The sequence below is a fragment of the Oryza glaberrima genome, chromosome 11 (genome assembly GCF_000147395.1).
Source record: "Oryza glaberrima chromosome 11, OglaRS2, whole genome shotgun sequence".
NCBI lineage: Eukaryota > Viridiplantae > Streptophyta > Magnoliopsida > Poales > Poaceae > Oryza > Oryza glaberrima.
Window position 1 is genome coordinate 24,981,878 of NC_068336.1, and position 16,244 is coordinate 24,998,121.

At 45.2% G+C, this 16,244-nt stretch overlaps 2 protein-coding genes and 1 non-coding gene across 4 annotated transcripts; 1 reads left to right on the forward strand and 2 right to left on the reverse strand.

The window, feature by feature from the left end:
- The first annotated feature begins 3,422 nt into the window (after nucleotides 1-3,422).
- Nucleotides 3,423-3,494, forward strand: TRNAP-AGG (transfer RNA proline (anticodon AGG)). Its single transcript has one exon. It is a non-coding gene; the product is annotated as a tRNA-Pro (tRNA).
- Nucleotides 3,495-3,891: 397 nt separating this feature from the next.
- Nucleotides 3,892-5,458, reverse strand: LOC127755103 (uncharacterized). Its single transcript, XM_052280744.1, has one exon. It carries the CDS (start codon nucleotides 5,417-5,419, stop codon nucleotides 4,043-4,045), a length of 1,377 nt encoding a protein of 458 aa, XP_052136704.1. The 5' UTR covers nucleotides 5,420-5,458; the 3' UTR covers nucleotides 3,892-4,042.
- A 3,965-nt stretch (nucleotides 5,459-9,423) lies between these two features.
- LOC127755102 (ribonucleases P/MRP protein subunit POP1) lies at nucleotides 9,424-14,516 on the reverse strand. Of its 2 annotated transcripts, none has more exons than XM_052280742.1 (10): nucleotides 14,089-14,516; nucleotides 13,330-13,426; nucleotides 13,119-13,235; nucleotides 12,813-13,040; nucleotides 12,565-12,683; nucleotides 11,922-12,464; nucleotides 11,409-11,517; nucleotides 10,549-11,117; nucleotides 10,099-10,284; nucleotides 9,424-10,004 (listed from the first exon to the last, which is right to left on the reverse strand). In XM_052280742.1, exons 1-10 carry the CDS (start codon nucleotides 14,487-14,489, stop codon nucleotides 9,803-9,805), a joined length of 2,571 nt encoding a protein of 856 aa, XP_052136702.1. In that variant the 5' UTR covers nucleotides 14,490-14,516; the 3' UTR covers nucleotides 9,424-9,802. The 2 variants fall into 2 exon arrangements, with proteins under 2 accessions (XP_052136702.1, XP_052136703.1); XM_052280743.1 differs by having other exon boundaries at nucleotides 13,119-13,212; nucleotides 14,089-14,107.
- Between the last annotated feature and the right edge of the window lie 1,728 nt (nucleotides 14,517-16,244).

A 16,244-nucleotide genomic window follows, 5' to 3' on the forward strand; every position in this document is an offset into this window, starting at 1 on the left:
GCATCTCCTTTATGCCCCCCTTTATGCTTTATTCAGTTGGGATGCCCTCTAGGACAGCATCCCTTTCAAATTTCGAATTTTAGACTAGAAGAGTGCAGCAATAGGCTTGCAGCCAGCTATGGCTATATATATATGTATCCAACCTTCCTCGGGAAGGTATGGCTTTGTGTTTGTGAATGAGAGAAAACCAGAAAATTGCCCCATCTCTTGTGCCATCCTCTTCTCAATGAGAGTAACCATTGAGGTTCTAACACTATGTATTTTCGATTTCCTTGGTTCTAGGTTCCCCACTTGGCTTGGTACTGCCCATTTGTCTTCATTGGAATACTTGAAACTCATAGATTGCCACATTGGTGTGCATCTTCCACCAATGGGGCAACTACCTAGCTTGAAATATCTAAGTATCATGGGAGCAACCAGTATTACCAAGATTGGGCCTGAATTTGTTGGCCGTGGGGTGAGTAATCTTGCATCCACAGAGGTAGTTGCTTTCCCCAAGCTCGAAAGGTTGGTCATTAAAGAAATGCCCAACTGGGAGAAATGGTCCTTTACTGAAGAAGAGGAAGAGGAAGAGGATGGAGCTGCTTTGAAGCAAAAGAGGGAAGAAGCCCCGTATCCAACGCCGCGTCTTCTGCCTTGCTTGAATCAGTTGCAACTTGTGAACTGCCCCAAGCTGAGAGCTCTGCCGCAACAGCTTGGACAGCAAGCCACCAGCTTGCATAAGGTCTTTTTAGAAGAAGTAAACAGCTTGAAGACATTGGAGGGCCTCCTGTTCCTCTCTAACACCCTTCAAGTTGTGAAATGCAAAGGCCTAGAGAGTATCTCCAACCTTCCCCAAGTGAAAGAGCTGAATGTAGCTTGTTGCCCAAATCTGAGGCATGTTCAGGAGTTGGGCAGTTTGAAGCAGCTATGGTTGGACGAGGATATGCACAAGATGGCTCCGCTATGGGTCCAAAGGTTTCATGATCAATGCTGACATCTCCATGGAGATGAGCGGGAGGTCAACGAGTGGCTTCGAGAGCCACATAATTCGATGGCACAAGGTATGTACACTGATCGGTCTAAATTTTACACTCATATCTACTACATCATTCATAGTATGAAAAACTTTTTTAGTTACTCGAGTGGATGTCCATTCGTTTATTGCGTGTCAACTAAATAGTTAAGAAAAAATCTCAAAAAAATGGTAGTTATGTCAACTAAATTGCATGTGAACTCTCGCGTTACAGATTTTCCTTGCAGCATAGGACATGATATTGAACATTAAAGGGTTTGCCCAATATCTTCTCCTAGGGTAGGGTTCAGAAGGTTTATTTGGTGAAAAAAAAATAAACCACCTCAATTAATTCCTTTGTATTAGTTCAAATTGATTAATATCCTTGTTCATATTCCTATCTATCAAAATAAACAGACATTGCCTACATGGCTACATGTCTATATATGTGTAGTAGTTCATATGCGGTTTTTCCTTATAATGTCTTTAATGCAAGTCTCTGGTAAATTCAATTCCAGAAAAATGTGATTGCTGAACAACTGATCGCACTTACATATTATTTACCCTGATTAAGTTATTAAATACCAAATTGCTTATCTATATATACAACTTGTTTATTTTGTAGGTGGTTAATCTTGGAGAATTGGGCAATATGCAAATCACTACTTCTTAGCTTTTTGTTGTCTTTACCTAGTCTATCGATGGTTTAAAAATTTAAAAAAAATAGGAAAAAAACGAAAATTACCAAAAAAAAATAAAACCCAAAAAATCATTAAAAAATTATAAAAAGGAAAAAAAGATCCAAAATGTTAAAAAAAAGGTGTGTTTTATTTAGCTCTTGTAAGATATTCATGAATTATTGTGTGTGTGTGTGGTTTTCTTTTCTTTTTTTCCCCTTGTAGGTGTAGGTAACTCCGCCTATGTCATCTTATGTGTAACATAATGATATAGCCGGTCCCAAGCCCGGAAAAGGAGGAGGGGATAATCTTGTATTTTGTTCACATATATGTTGAATTGATGCTCTACTACAATAGAAAGACCATTGGAAGTTCTCTTGAAATTTTATGCATACTTGTTAAGTTGGTTGCATTTTCATTGATGGAATAACAGTTACAAAAGCACTTATGAAGGCAGATCTACTCTATTGTTCTGTTAAAAAAAATCCCTTAAAAAATTGTGTTGCTCTGTTGGATAATTTTTTGGATTTTAAACTCTTAAAGAGACATCCCCTTGTTATTTACATGTCATAAAAAAATTTTAAAAAAAATGAGAAGAACGAGTTTAGCTGGCAGGTAACACTTACAACGATCTTTTCCCGCTTGTTTCACTCAAAAATATTCACTGATCCATCAAAATTCACAGGTTTTTCGAAGGCTGGCTGATCCACCGATCGGACCAGAGACGACGATGGGGTAGTATCCCATATTCCCATCCCATGTGTGAATTCATGTCAATGTGCCCCAAGGCTAAAGATCAAGAAATTCTCCCGTCCATCTTTTAGTACCGCGTGGTACTAGTATCGTGAGGTACCAAGGATGCGCCGCTGCCGCCGCCGCCGCGAACGGGATGCCGCCATCGACAGCTATGGATGCGCCGCTGCCACCGTGAACAGGATGCTGCCGTCATCAGCTATGGATGCGCCGCTGCCACCGCGAACGGGATGCTGCCGCCGCCACCTAGGGTTTCGCTACTCTGCCGTGCTTCACCAACTCAGCCAAACCTTGCACCGATCCAAACATCCCTCCATACGCGAAATTACGATTATACCCTTCCACCGTGGCTCACTTGCGCTAACCAACCCATGACCAGGCTGGTACCTCGAGGTACCATGCAATCGTCACCGTTAGATCTGCCATCACCAACGGTCAGGATTTTAGTACCTCAAGGTACTAGTACCGTGTGGTAAAAAAGAAGGACCGGAGCGAAGCTCAAAGATCAAGGGACGACACTGGAAGAGGAGCAAGATGGTCGCTCGGAATCTCGCCGTCAAGTCGGCTTTGGACACCATCAAGTTCAGTAAGACGATGCAGCGCTGCCGCCTGCGCATCGGCGGTAGTAGCATCGCTTGATTGCTTATGGTCGCAATTCTCGCACCAAATTCAGAATTTGAACGAAAGGTTCAGTACCAGGTTCGTGTTTGCAGTGAGATGAGGTCATGTTGTCAGTAACTTGGGTTAGTTGAGTACTCTTCCATGCTTGATGACATTAGCATTTAGCCACTTAATTACCTCTTTGATTGTCTGAGATGCTGCAGCTTATTTGAAAATCCAGACTGGGGGATTTAGAACAAGAACACACTCTCCTCTTCTGATTATGAAATGAAGAATCAATTACAAGCAGAAACAGGAGACTATCTCCAAATTCTGATTACACCAAAATATATTGGACACATAAATTGGTACAGTTTATATTAATAATTCATCAACAAGGGCATTTGGTCTAGTGGTATGATTCTCGCTTAGGGTGCGAGAGGTCCCGAGTTCAATTCTCGGAATGCCCCTATTTTTTTTTCTTTTTTTTCCACTCTCATTGCTACTAATCAAATAAAAGCTTTGCCAGCAAAATTCTGAATCTTCTTTTTTGCGAAATTTCCTGTGCTGATAAAGCTTCCCCACTCTTACTTATCAAAACGACTTTTTTATTATGTGAAATTTAATATGCAGATAAAAAGCTTCTCCATTCTTATTATTAATCAAACGAAAGTTTCCCTGCAAATTCTGGGTTTTTTTCCCCTGTTGAAAGAAACAAATTCTGAACAAAATTTTTGTGTGTGTGTGAAACTTTGTTTGCTGATTAATGTTGGCGCCTATAGGAAATTCCTCCCCATTGACAAGTTAACTAATCTGATTAACCAAGAATCCCAAGATTAAAAAAGGGGATGGATGTCATAATCACAATTCACAATTTCACAAGTCATAATAATCAATCATAATGGTACAGATACATAATGCAGTTTCAGCTTTTGAAACACTCGGTACATACTACATACACTTCAGTTGTTTGTTCAAGACGGTCAGAGGGAGAAAGACAGAGAGAAAATGAGATGAGTCACTCAATTATGGCGGAGGCAATGGCGATGGTGTTGCTGGAGAGCTCGGCGAGGATCTTGTCGAGGTCGCCCATGATCGGCTTGAGCCCCTCCCGCTCGCTGAAGCCGTCCTCGCAGGTGTCGACGTCGGTGCGCGCGGAGTCGAGCATGGTGTGCGCCGTGTCCTTGTCCCCCTTCTTGAGCGCCGCGTCCGCCGAGTCCAGGTTGGATTTCATGTCGTCGTACATCTGGAGGCAGTCGCCCATGGCGTCCTTGGACACCTCGTCCCCGGAGGCCGCCCCCATCCTGTTCGTCGCCACGCTGATCGCCTCCTGCACCTTGGCGCGCAGCGCGTTCATGGAGAGCCTGAGGACGCCGATGTCGTCCAGCTGCGCCGGCGGCTGCTGCGGCAGCTGCCCGATGGAGGACTCGCACAGGTCGGCGTGGTCCGTCTTGCCGCACAGCGCCTTCACCACCGGGTTCAGCGCCTGCATCACCGGCTGCGCGATCATGTCCGGGTCCGGGAGCGACATGGTGCCCGAGTGGTGCTCATTCTTCGGCGCCGATGTCGATGCCGATGCCGAGCCGCCTTCCTCGTCTTCTTCCTGTGGTTTGGCCGCCGCGGCGGCTTGGCTCTCGGATTTTGATTTCTTCTCATCTTCTTCGTCGGAGGAGGAGGATTTGCTCTTGCTTTTGGATTTCTTCTTGGGCTTTTCATCATCTTCCTCATCGGAGCTCTTGCCCTTGGATTTCTTCTTCTTCTTCTTCTTGGCACCGTCGTTGTCTTCATCGGAGCTCTTCTTTTTCGATTTCTTCTTGTCATCTTCATCGTCGTCCGGGTTCTTGGGTTTCTTCTTGGATTTCTTCTTATCATCTTCATCGTCGTCCGAGTTCTTCGATTTCTTCTTGGATTTCTTCTTGGCATCATCATCATCATCATCGGAGCTCTTGCTTTTGGATTTCTTCTTCTTCTTCTTCTTCTTCTTTTTCTCCGACTCATCCTCGCCGTCGTCGGTGCCATCTTCCATGGGTTCTGCTATACTGTCCGCGGGTTCTGCTTGACTATCATCGACAGAGAGGGTAGTCAAGCCGCCACTGGATTTAGGCTTCTTGCTCTCATTCACGGCGGCGCCATCATCGGAGGAGTCCTTCTCGATCTCCGGTACGCTCTCACCGACGGACATGGTGGATAAGCCGCCGGTGGAGCCGGGTTTCTTCTCCGGTGAAGCGTGGGCCGCACCCGCGCCCGCACCACCGGGTTCCCCCTCCTCGCCTTCGGGTTTGTTCTTCGCGATGCACTTCGCCGATGCGAGGGGCACGGTGGTGGCGGCGACGGTGAGGAGGATGAGGAGGGCGGCGAGGGCGAGGTTCGCCCTCGTCGGGATCCTTGGAGACATGTTTGGGGTAGGGTGGTGTCTGAAAATCTGCAAGGGAGGAAGCAAGTGAGGAGATGTATTTGAATAGGGAGGGAAAGGAGAGGGCTGACCTTATTTGGCGGGAAATGAGAGGTCAAGTTGTTCCCCAGACGTTTTCCCGGCAAAATAGGGAGCAATGGTGACCAGTGACTTGTAACCAACACCCTTCTGTAAAAATCATGCGTTTGCCGTGAAGAAAGGATACAACAGAACAGACAGACAGACAGATACACCCTCTTTGTATATCTTTGCTTTTGCCATTTGATTGTGCTATTGACATGTGGGCCCAGACTGCCTGTGACAACTGATTTATGAAAGGGGAAAAAGATTCACATTTTACTGGGAAGTTGAATTTTTACCACTCGAGCAAATGCACAATTGTTGCTTCTCACTCCTCAAACATGAATCAGATAGTTATAAAAGATTCAGAAAAAGGATTACAACATTGAAAACTAAGCAACTTAAGGTTTACAGACTAGAGAAACTTAAGGTCATCCTCTTGCTGCTCCAGGACAATTGTTGCCAGTGCTCGTCGGTATGCCGCTGATCTTGCATTCCTAACAAGGACACAGATGTCTTTGCGCTTCAGATTTTCATGTGTCCATTGCTGCCGCCTCAACACCGCGAGAAGCTTTGCTTCGCACAAGGCAATTGCAACAGCATCTTGCCCACAACTGTAATATGTAAAACGGATTGCAATTAAGGTTTATTAATCAGCAACACCCGTCGTGACAAAGCCTATCGGCCATCTGAACGCCTTTCGTGTAGAATCATCGTTTGGCAGCTGAAGATTGCTGGTGCTAGGATCCAGCCAAGAGAAATAGGAAGTTACATGGGATTGAGGGAGCTGGAGTTCCCATTTTTCCAGACATTCTTCTTCGTACTCTTCTGATCTGATAGATGCATAAACAGGGATGAGCTTCGTCAATTGATATTCCCAGCACTCATCTCATACAGAAGAATACAGTGGGATACAGAAAAAAAAAATGATCCGAACAAATAGCAGAATCTAGCAAATGAATATATTTAAAACTTAAAAGCCAGAATCAACTTAAGAAATTAGATGATAATCAATCGGACAGTACCATTGATCCAATGTTGTAAAGTATCACTTGCATGTGAACCAAAAAATATACAGCTACATGAATAATATGCCCTCGTCATGAGGTGCTGAAGAAATAAATTGTGAGTACTGATCTGGTCTTCCGGTTCCAGGCTGAAAGATCTGATGGGAGTGGGGCACAAACAACAGCACCCTCTTCAAAAGAACCTTCCTTAAACGCTCTGATCAGCACCCTTACAAGACATAATCTGTTTACAGAGCATCCTGTTTTCACATTATCACCAGAAACTAGACTGGACTTATCAGTAACTGCTTCCATGACAGATGAACCCAAATACTTCTCATGAAATTCTTTCACATGATGTCTCAACATATGGATGGTTCTTGGCACGAGTAGTTGGAAGGATGTAGGAGCATCTATTGGCGATGATTCTGCATCACCAGAGTTGGAATTTACTGGGAGACTTTCAGATAATGCTGTAGCGATGCTCTTTAAGTCATCTACTTCAAGAGTGCTCACTATGCCATCTCCTTTACGAAAGTTAGCAATGATACAATGCCACAAAGGTGCCACGAAAGTCAGCAATGAATACAATGGCCAACGTCAAAGGCAACTGATACGTGGGCGAGAGGCATCCCTGCCAACTTGAGACTTCAGCGGCAACCAACGTAGGCAGTGGCGTCGCTGCTAGTGACAGTGTACGAGCAGCCTGACTAACTTATCGTAGGAAGCGATGAGCCGATGAGGTTGTCAATTGCCTCTATTGTTGAGAGTCGCTTGCAGGAAGGTAATATCACACAGTTGAATGCATTTCAGAGTTAGACTGAAACCCGCATACCTTTTTTTCAACTGCGCATAAGGATTGTGTATCTTTTATATTAAGACTTTAGAAAGTTTGATGACGATTTACAAACAAGCAACCTTAAAAAGGGAAAAAACAAAGAGGAGATGACTAATGACTATGTCTTGCGGCATCCATTTTGCGACCAAAAGTGGCTTCGATCTACTCAGGCAGTAGACCCACTTCCCGCCGTAAAGTGGCCTCTTCTGCTTGTGGCCGTGCAGCACCTCGTAGTGGTGGTGCTCGCCTCCACGCCCCGGTCACGGGCTGCGGCCGCGAGTGCATCCGCGTGGCACAGCCTCGATCCACGGGGCGCGGTGGGGAGGACTAGGAGGATGCTCATGATTGAGGACTTGGCCGCGCTGGGGATCGACCCGAGCAGGAGGAAGCTCGTGGAGGCCGCTACGGGGGCAGCACCAGGCAGTGGGCATGCCGCTCCCACTCAGGTCGAGCTTAGCGAAGTCATGGACATGGAGAGAGGACGGTACCACGGTGGCCAGGTTGCCGTCGCTTCTCCTCCACTGCTACCTCCTCAGGTATATATGGTGCACCAAGATCGGCGCGAACACCGTGGGCATAGCAGTTCAGGGCTTCCTGGGGCTAGTCGGCCAGACCGCGGTGATCGAAGGGAGCTCTATGCCCAGACTCGCGGCGGCAGCGACAGGCTAGTACCTGCTCGTTTGTGTTCACCGCGTTGGCGAGGCAGTGGCCGCGGCCCCGCTTCATCGCGTCAAGGCGGGTGGCGGCCGCGCGACGGCGAGGCTCCGCTGCCGCTGCTTGGTCAGGCGGCGGTCGAGGGTGGGGCGGGAGTCCATGTGGGGTCAAGGTTGCGCAATAGGTTGAAGAGAAGAAAAAACAGAGTGATGGCTAAGGAAGACGCGGGACTGGGCATCGCCCGCTGATTCCACGAAGCGCAGTGAGGCGGCGGCCAAGACCGACAATATCATCAAAATATATGATTCACTCGCAGATCAAGCGTCGCAACTACGGATGAAGATGGTGAACTTGTAGGCGACGCCCCATCTCCTCTACGCCCCGGCTGCGTCGACATCCTTCCCATCTTTTGCTAGGAAACTATTCTTCACATGCGAACTTGTTAATAGGCTCGCTTAGGAAAATTGATATTTTTGCATGCGGTCCTAACATGCTTGGAGAGCAATTTTTTATAGGTGAGAGCAGTTATGACGCACCTGCAACCTAAAAAGGTCTCGTCCAGAAAAATTATTTATGCAGCAATGGAAGTTGATTTTAGTAACCATCGAGTTATTTACTTCTTATTATTTCTTTATAAATGTGTATCACATCTACAAATAAATTTTGGATATGCAGCACGGTGCATATCCAAATCTCTACTATTATAAAAATTGAAGATGTTTTTTCTAGTACTTTGATATGTCATCCTTGTATGAGTCGGTTTTAAGTCCGTTCGCTTTTAAAAATACAGATCCGTATTTGACTCAGGTTTTAAGTTCGTTCATTTTTGGAAATACAAAAGTAGTCGTATAAGAAATCTCTTTAAAAAAACTCGCATACTAACTTGAGATGATCAGACTTCTAATTGTAGCTCATGATTTTCTAGAAAAATATATATCCAAGCGAATTCCGTTAACTAAACCGTATAACAATAATAAGATTAAAATAACCTTCACCCGTTACAACACATAGTCATTTTTCCTAGTAAAAACTAATTTATCAAACACAGAAAGAAAAAACAGCTTTTGTTTTCTGAAGGAATACAAGGCTTAATTAGGAGGCCGTCCTATCGATCGGCTGATGACGGCGGCGCCACGAGCGAAGACAGGACCTCATCGGAGGCGTCCTTCAACTCATCGGTGGTTTAAGCCGCTGGTGAACCCGGCATTCTTCTCTGGTGAAATGTGGGCCGCCGCCAAGCCCAAGCCCGCGTCCGCGCCACCGGGTTTCTCCGCCTTGCCTTCGGGTTTGTTCTTCGCGGTGCACTTCGCTGATGCGAGGGGCACGGTGGTGGCGGCGACGGTGAGGAGGACGAGGAGGGCGGCGAGGGCGAGGTTCGCCCTCGTCGGGATCCTTGAAGACATCTTTGGGTAGGGGGGGGGGGGGTGTTTGAAAATCTGCAAGGGAGGAAGCAAGTAAGGGAGATGTATTTGAATAGGGAGGGGAAAGGAGAGGGCTGGCTTTATTTGGCGGGAAATGAGAGGTCAGGTTGTTCCCAGACAATTTTCCCGGCAAAATAGGGGGCAATGCTGGCCGGTGACTTGCAAGTTGCAACCAACACCCCTTCATGCATTTGCCGTGAAGAAAGGAGAGGACACAACCAGACATGTGGGCCCAGACTCCATGTGACAACTGATTTATGAAGGGATAAAAAAGGATTCACATTTTACTGGGGAGTTGGAAGTTTGCCACCCTGTTGCTTCTCACTCCTCGAACATGAATCAGACAGCTGTAAAAGATTCTAATAAGCAGCTTAAGGTTTACAGACTAGAGAAACTTAAGGTCATCCTCTTGCTGCTCCAGGACAATTGTTGCGAGTGCTCGTCGGTATGCCGCTGATCTTGCATTCCTTACAAGGACACAGATGTCTTTGCGCTTCAGACTTTCATGTGTCCTCCATTGCTGCCGCCTCAACACCGCGAGAAGCTTTGCTTCGCAGAAGGCAACTGCAACAGCATCTTGCCCACTACTGTAATATGTAAAGCGGATTGTTCAGTTAAGGTTTATTACTCAGTATTGCATCGTTGGCATATAGTGAGGGAGACTGGGTGAGGCAAGATTACCTTCCATGGACAAAACCCGTCGTGACGAAGCCTATCGGCCATCTGAATGCCTTTCGTGTAGAATCGCCGTTTGGCAGCTGGAGATTGCTGGTGCTAGGATCCAGCCAAGAGAAATAAGAACTTACATGGGATTGAGGGAGCTGGAGTTCCCATTTTTCTAGACATTCTTCTTCCTCCTCTTCTGATCTGTTAGATGCGTGAACAGGGATGAGCTTCTTGAATTGATATTTCCCAGCACTCATCTCATACAGAAGAATGCAGTGGGATACAAAACTAAAATGATTCAAGCCAGAATCAACTTAAGAAATCAGATGACAATCAATCGGACAGCAACATTGATCCAATGTTGTAAAGTATCACTTCAGTTGCATGTGAACTAAAAAATTTACAGCTACATGAATAATATACCCTCATCATGAGGTGCTGAAGAAATAAATTGTGAGTACTGACCTGGTCTTCCGGTTCCAGGCTGAAAGGTCTGATGGGAGTGGGGCACAAACAACAGCACCCTCTTCAAAAGAACCTTCCTTAAATGCTCTAATCAGCACCCTTACAAGACATAATCTGTTTATAGAGCATCCTGTTTTCACATTATCACCAGAAACTAGACTGGACTTGCCAGTAACTGCTTCCATGTCAGATGAATTCAAATACTTCTCATCAATTTTTTTCACATACTGTCTCAACACTTGAATGGTTCTTGGCACAAGTAGTTGGAAGGATGTAGGAGCACTTGTTGGTGATGATTCTGCATCACCAGAGTTGGAATTTACCGGGATACTTTCAGATAATACTGTAGCGACGCTCTTTAAGTCATCTTCAAGATTGCTCAGTATGCCATCTCCTTTACGAAAATTAGCAATGACACAATGCCATAAAGGTGGTACAGGAACCCTTGGAGGTCTCATGGAAGAAGGGCGGCAGTTGGTAGCTTTATCGAGAACAGCAGCCTCTTCAGCCATAAATAATGAATAGGCTTTGCTGTCTGGATAATCATAAGGGAAGCATGGCATCTTGAGCTGCAAATAGAGGGATCAGTGTATTGCTATAGAACAAACTTCTCACAATTAACAATAAAACATAAATCAAAGCTGCACAATCCTCAGCTTCCCCAAGGCTGTAATCTTACTGTTACTTTAACTATATCAACTATTTCATACTATTGAATGAATACAGATGGCAATGTTAAACATACTACTGCACCAGGAGGCCAATCACCAATAGTAATAACATAATAAATTTGCAAGGATCTAAGATTACATCATTAGCTTGTTTTCTGGCGCATTCTATCTTTTTATCAATAACAATACCTTTGAGGCTATCCACCGTCTCTCTCTTAAGCCAATAGCATGTGCACCATGAGATACAAGATAAAACCAGAAAGGTTTTACCCAACTCAAAGGTAGAATAACAGACCACCTGTGAAGTCAACAAAAATGAAACAAGATAGCTGCACATCAGGATGATGACATAACGATAGCATGTAGAGAATCCTAGCTTTTAGGAATATTATCACACAAACCTCTCAAACAAATCATTGCCAGTAAAAAATTATTCACAAATGCACCAGAAAGAAAACAGATCATTGTTAGCCAATGTTCAACAAATAATCAAGCAAAATTAGTGATAACAGATATTGAATAAACTTTTTATAAGAAGCCAAAGCTAAAATAACTTCAACCAATATGAGCATGATACACTGAGGTAGGTCTAGTTCTCATGTTAAGACTTATGATGGTTGCACTTCTATTATGGGACCATATAAGAGCTAACATAAAAGAGCAGGACAGCAAATGTAACATGATTGAGAAAATGGGCCTTACCCTACAGAGAGCAGACTGCCTTTTGCATGTTTCAGAAGAATAACAGGACAGGATCGACCAATGGAATCCTTCTCTTGACTTGTTTGTCCTTGATCATTTCCAGAATCAAGGCAGAAAAACTTCATACGTCTGTGGTGTTTCTCCATACAAAGAATTTTCTCATCCACAGGAGGATTTATCTTAAGGCTGGAATCCCACAATTCTCTACAGTCTGAAAGGGCCAAATCGTGATTTCCTGGGTTCAGCCATATCGATGACAAAATATTCCCAATCCCTGATGGTGTCTCATCAGCATTTGGAACTTGGTATTCCTCCATGAGTTGGTTATTCTGGTCCAGGGAAACTGTTTTAGAAGAATCTGTTCCCTCGACTGAATTATCTCTGGGGTCATGGACTATCATGGATAGTATAGCACCAGACTGAAGAATGTCAGCATTATCAAAAACAGATCTTTTCAAAAGATGAGAGCCAGTAGAGCAATACAGAGGATCAGTTGATGTAGTCACATTATTTTTATTAACTAGCTTGGTGGATATACTTGGACTGCATTCATTGAAAAAACATAAATTAGCACAGCTCGACATCATCTTTTTCTCCAGCCAGGAGTGACCACTATAATTTTCTCAGGGAAAGATGAACTTACTTGCTAACTGGCTTCAATATACTCTTAAGAGATTGCATAGCATTGCTTCCCATGACTTCTAATCTTGCCATTTTCCCCTCCAGTGAGCAACAACTGATTGTGTCACCAGATTCTTGCATCTGCAATGTAAGAATGACATTACTGCACATAGACGAACAAATGAAGCAATATTTCTAAACAAATGTTTATCTCAAAGCTCAAAAGCTGGAAGCTACATGTAGCAGAAAAAAAATACAAAGAGGACTAACCTGTTGATGACAAGCGGCTCTTAATGTTTCAAGCCCTTCACTGAGAGCAGAAGGGTGGATCCATATCCATAATTGGCGCCGTAAAGAATTTCTTTCATCAGATATAATTTGAGAATTGGACAAATCTACATCTTCAGTCTCCAATTCACCACCCTCCCTTAAAAATGGACGCCACATGTATGTCACCGGCCCAACAATTTCGAGGTGAGGACACCCAACACGGCAAAGCTGGAAAATACAATTAAGTCACATTTGTCATTCCAAACAATCCTCTACCTATGCTTTCTGTGGTAAATGTATAACTACCATAGCATTCTCATAGCAAACACCTCGCATAACTTGACCATGCAGATGCTTCAAGCCAGGAGTTTTATCTTGAGGAGATGGATGCAGAACCATTCTGACAATGGATAACAGGGAGTCCTACGTCAGTTAGCCAGCAACATAATTAGTTTCTTTAAGTATAAAAGAAATAGGAGATAAGCAAGGCTAAAAAGGAACATAGAGAAACTTGTACCTCTGGACCATCTAGCTCAACTGGAGTGAAGTAGCTAGCATCATGAACAACTGTTCCATTTTTGAGCCACTTCAGAACAGTTCTTGAACCCCTTCCTCTGCATGATAGAATGTGAACTGCATTACTCATTTGAATTTACATATATGATAAACCTTAGCATGAAGGTCATGAAGATAGCGTAAGATAAACTACATGTAAGACATCAACCTCTACATTTTGTACAAGAATTTATTGCACTCTCCTCAAGGTGATGAAACTGATTAAGAATTTATTGCACTTACAAGACGAATGTTGGTATGAAGAACACTAGCTTAATGCTTTCATAATTTGATTGCCCTTCAAATCGGTTTAACTTGCTCTGCTAGAATTCTAGAACTGCCTAAACAGTGGTGCCCATGTTGGACTATGAACAACCAGAACGAGCATATAACTCTTGCCTTTAATCCTTTCTCACTAGAGATGAGCTAGTGGAATACAAACTCACCAAAAAAATTACAAAATGGGAAGGAAGTGGAATGATGGGAACTTCTTCTAGTATAAATGAGCCCCGCCAATGCAATGATTACAACCCAGTGAGCTCATTTCAAGCTTGTAGTACACTCAGATCAAATACAATCTAACACAGAAATTCAGTAAAGTTAATTTAACACAGAAAATTCAGTAACGCTGTACTATTTCCCCTCTCCGTATGAAAGTCAGGTCAGATTATCATCTACTATCAAGGATCTTGTAATGATAAACTGAGGATTCGAGGCGTACCTCCCATGGGCACCGATGGGCAAGACGAATCCCCACCGCCTCTCCATGGAGAACCTCTTGGCGTGCCACAGGTGCGTGCGCAGCCGCCGCGCGCCGTCGCCGGCGGCGGAGAACCCCTCCGCGGGGTTGCCCGCGAGCTCCCGCCGCCGCCTCACCCTCCTCGAGGGCCTTCCCTCCTCCTCCTCCGTACCGTCGGCCGCCTCGGCATCCCGGCTTCGGAGGCGGCGGCGCTTGTTGGAGGGGAGGTGGCCCGTGGTGCGGCGGCGCGCGGAGCGGGGCTGCGTGAAGCGGCCGGCGAGGCGGGCGGATACGGATTCGTGGAGGGAACGGAGCTCGCCGGCTCGAGCCGCCGCGAAGCGCCGCACGTCGAGCTGCCGCGGCGGCGGGGGAACGCCGGCCATCGGAGAGGAATTTTCTTTTTCTTCTTTTTTTTTTTGGCTAGCGGGAGAGAGGGTTTTGGAGAGAGATTAAGGGTTTATTATGGACACTTATGCAATTAGCCCCTTCACTGTTAATAAAATTTCATTTTGGCCTCTTTTTCTTAGCAAATTTTATTCTTTATCATACATGCACCTCGTATGCAGACAAGTTTTACACGAGTCTAGAGTCTAGATTAGTCGCGCCGGCCGCCACCTCTCTCCCTCTCCCACCACCGCCGTCCCCGCTCCGCCACCGGCCGCCTCTCTTCCCCTCTGCTGCTGCACCAGATCGAGAGAATCAGGAGAGAAGAGAAGAGAAAAAGAAAAGAAAGGAGAAATGTGGGGCCCATACCATTTTCTCTCACATACATGTGGGGCTCGCATATTGATTTTAATTATTTTGCTGATTAGGATGCTACATCAGCGAAACCAGGCATCTATACTGTATCGGGATTTTTTTGAACGGTTATATATAGTTTAGTGGTATACATTTATGGTATTACGGTTATAGGACCTCAACAGACTCGGGTAAAAGGACGGCCAGTGAACTTATTCCTAACGATAACTAGAGGTCTGTGTAAGGTGTAAGTTGCGAAGTACTAGTACATATTAGGCCTAATAGAAAGATTGAGGCCCTGGGATGGGCCGGGAACTACTAGGCCTGCAAGGAGCATGTAGTTTGGCTTTTCTGACCTATATATTCAACAAATATTAAAGACTTGATGTGTTTTCTAATAATGAAAATGGTTTATATCTTTGGTATATATCTACCAATAGACACAAAATTAATGAGTCAAAAAATAAAAAAAAAATAAAAATACTACTCAAAGTTTTTTTAAATAATAGAAATGTTTTACATCTTATCTTACATATTGTGGTTGTACAACAACTTGCATAAAATGTAACATCTCTCTTCTTCTAGCTATAGGGCAAAGGGCATGACGGCTTGTAGCTGCCGGAGGGGCGATCGATCGATCGACTCAACGACGATATATATAACCCTAGCTATATCTCGATCTCTGGCTCCGTCGACGTGTATATATACGTTCGCCGACGACGGCGAGCGCCGCCGAAGTAGGCGTGAAAGATCCGGTCCAGGTGAGCCGCCGACGTCGCCGAGGCGACGGAGCACGCCAGCTGCCACCACCAACGGATCTCTGCTGGTAGTACTAGCAGCTGCGCCGGGGAAGAAGAAGAACTCGCGAGGGTCGCCGTGGCGGTGGGGCAGCAACCGACGGCGGCGCCGTCGTCGTTTCTCGCCTCAGACGTCGTCGTCGTCATGGAACCAGCTAGCTAGCTGCAGTGCCCGTACGTCGCCGGTGAGAATCAATTCTAAATTAATTTCTACTAGTAATCTAGGAGTATCTAGTAGTTAGCTTGGTGTGTCTATTATTCTGGGACTTGTATGCTTTAATCGCAGTTTAATTATGTAGAGGTGATCCGATCGATATTTCCTGGGTCTCAGTCTTTGATAGTTAGTGTAGGACTGTGAATCGACGATGATATCGATTCCGACTACGTATGTATATACTCGATCGGCCGATGAACGTATATACGTTGAGATATGAACGGGAGGCGAACCTTACCTCCCGCCACCGCGCCCTCCTCCCTTTCACTCCCTCCCCTCATCGTCATCGGAGCGCATCGCCGGAGAACTGAGCAGCCAGCTAGGAGGGCGGTGGCGAGGCCAATCCCCCCAGGGCGCCACGCCTCTGTGCGAGGAGGGCATCGAAGACG

Bases quoted from the DNA above. Each gene is read 5' to 3' on its own strand.
- LOC127755103 (XM_052280744.1), bottom strand. From the start codon at position 5,419: ATGTCTCCAAGGATCCCGACGAGGGCGAACCTCGCCCTCGCCGCCCTC.
- LOC127755102 (XM_052280742.1), bottom strand. From the start codon at position 14,489: ATGGCCGGCGTTCCCCCGCCGCCGCGGCAGCTCGACGTGCGGCGCTTC. The intron at 12,684-12,812 runs GTTAGTCCTCTT...CTTACATTGCAG, and splicing joins GAGCCGCTTGTCATCAACAG to ATGCAAGAATCTGGTGACAC. The intron at 11,118-11,408 runs GTATTGTTATTG...CTCTATTTGCAG, and splicing joins GACGGTGGATAGCCTCAAAG to CTCAAGATGCCATGCTTCCC.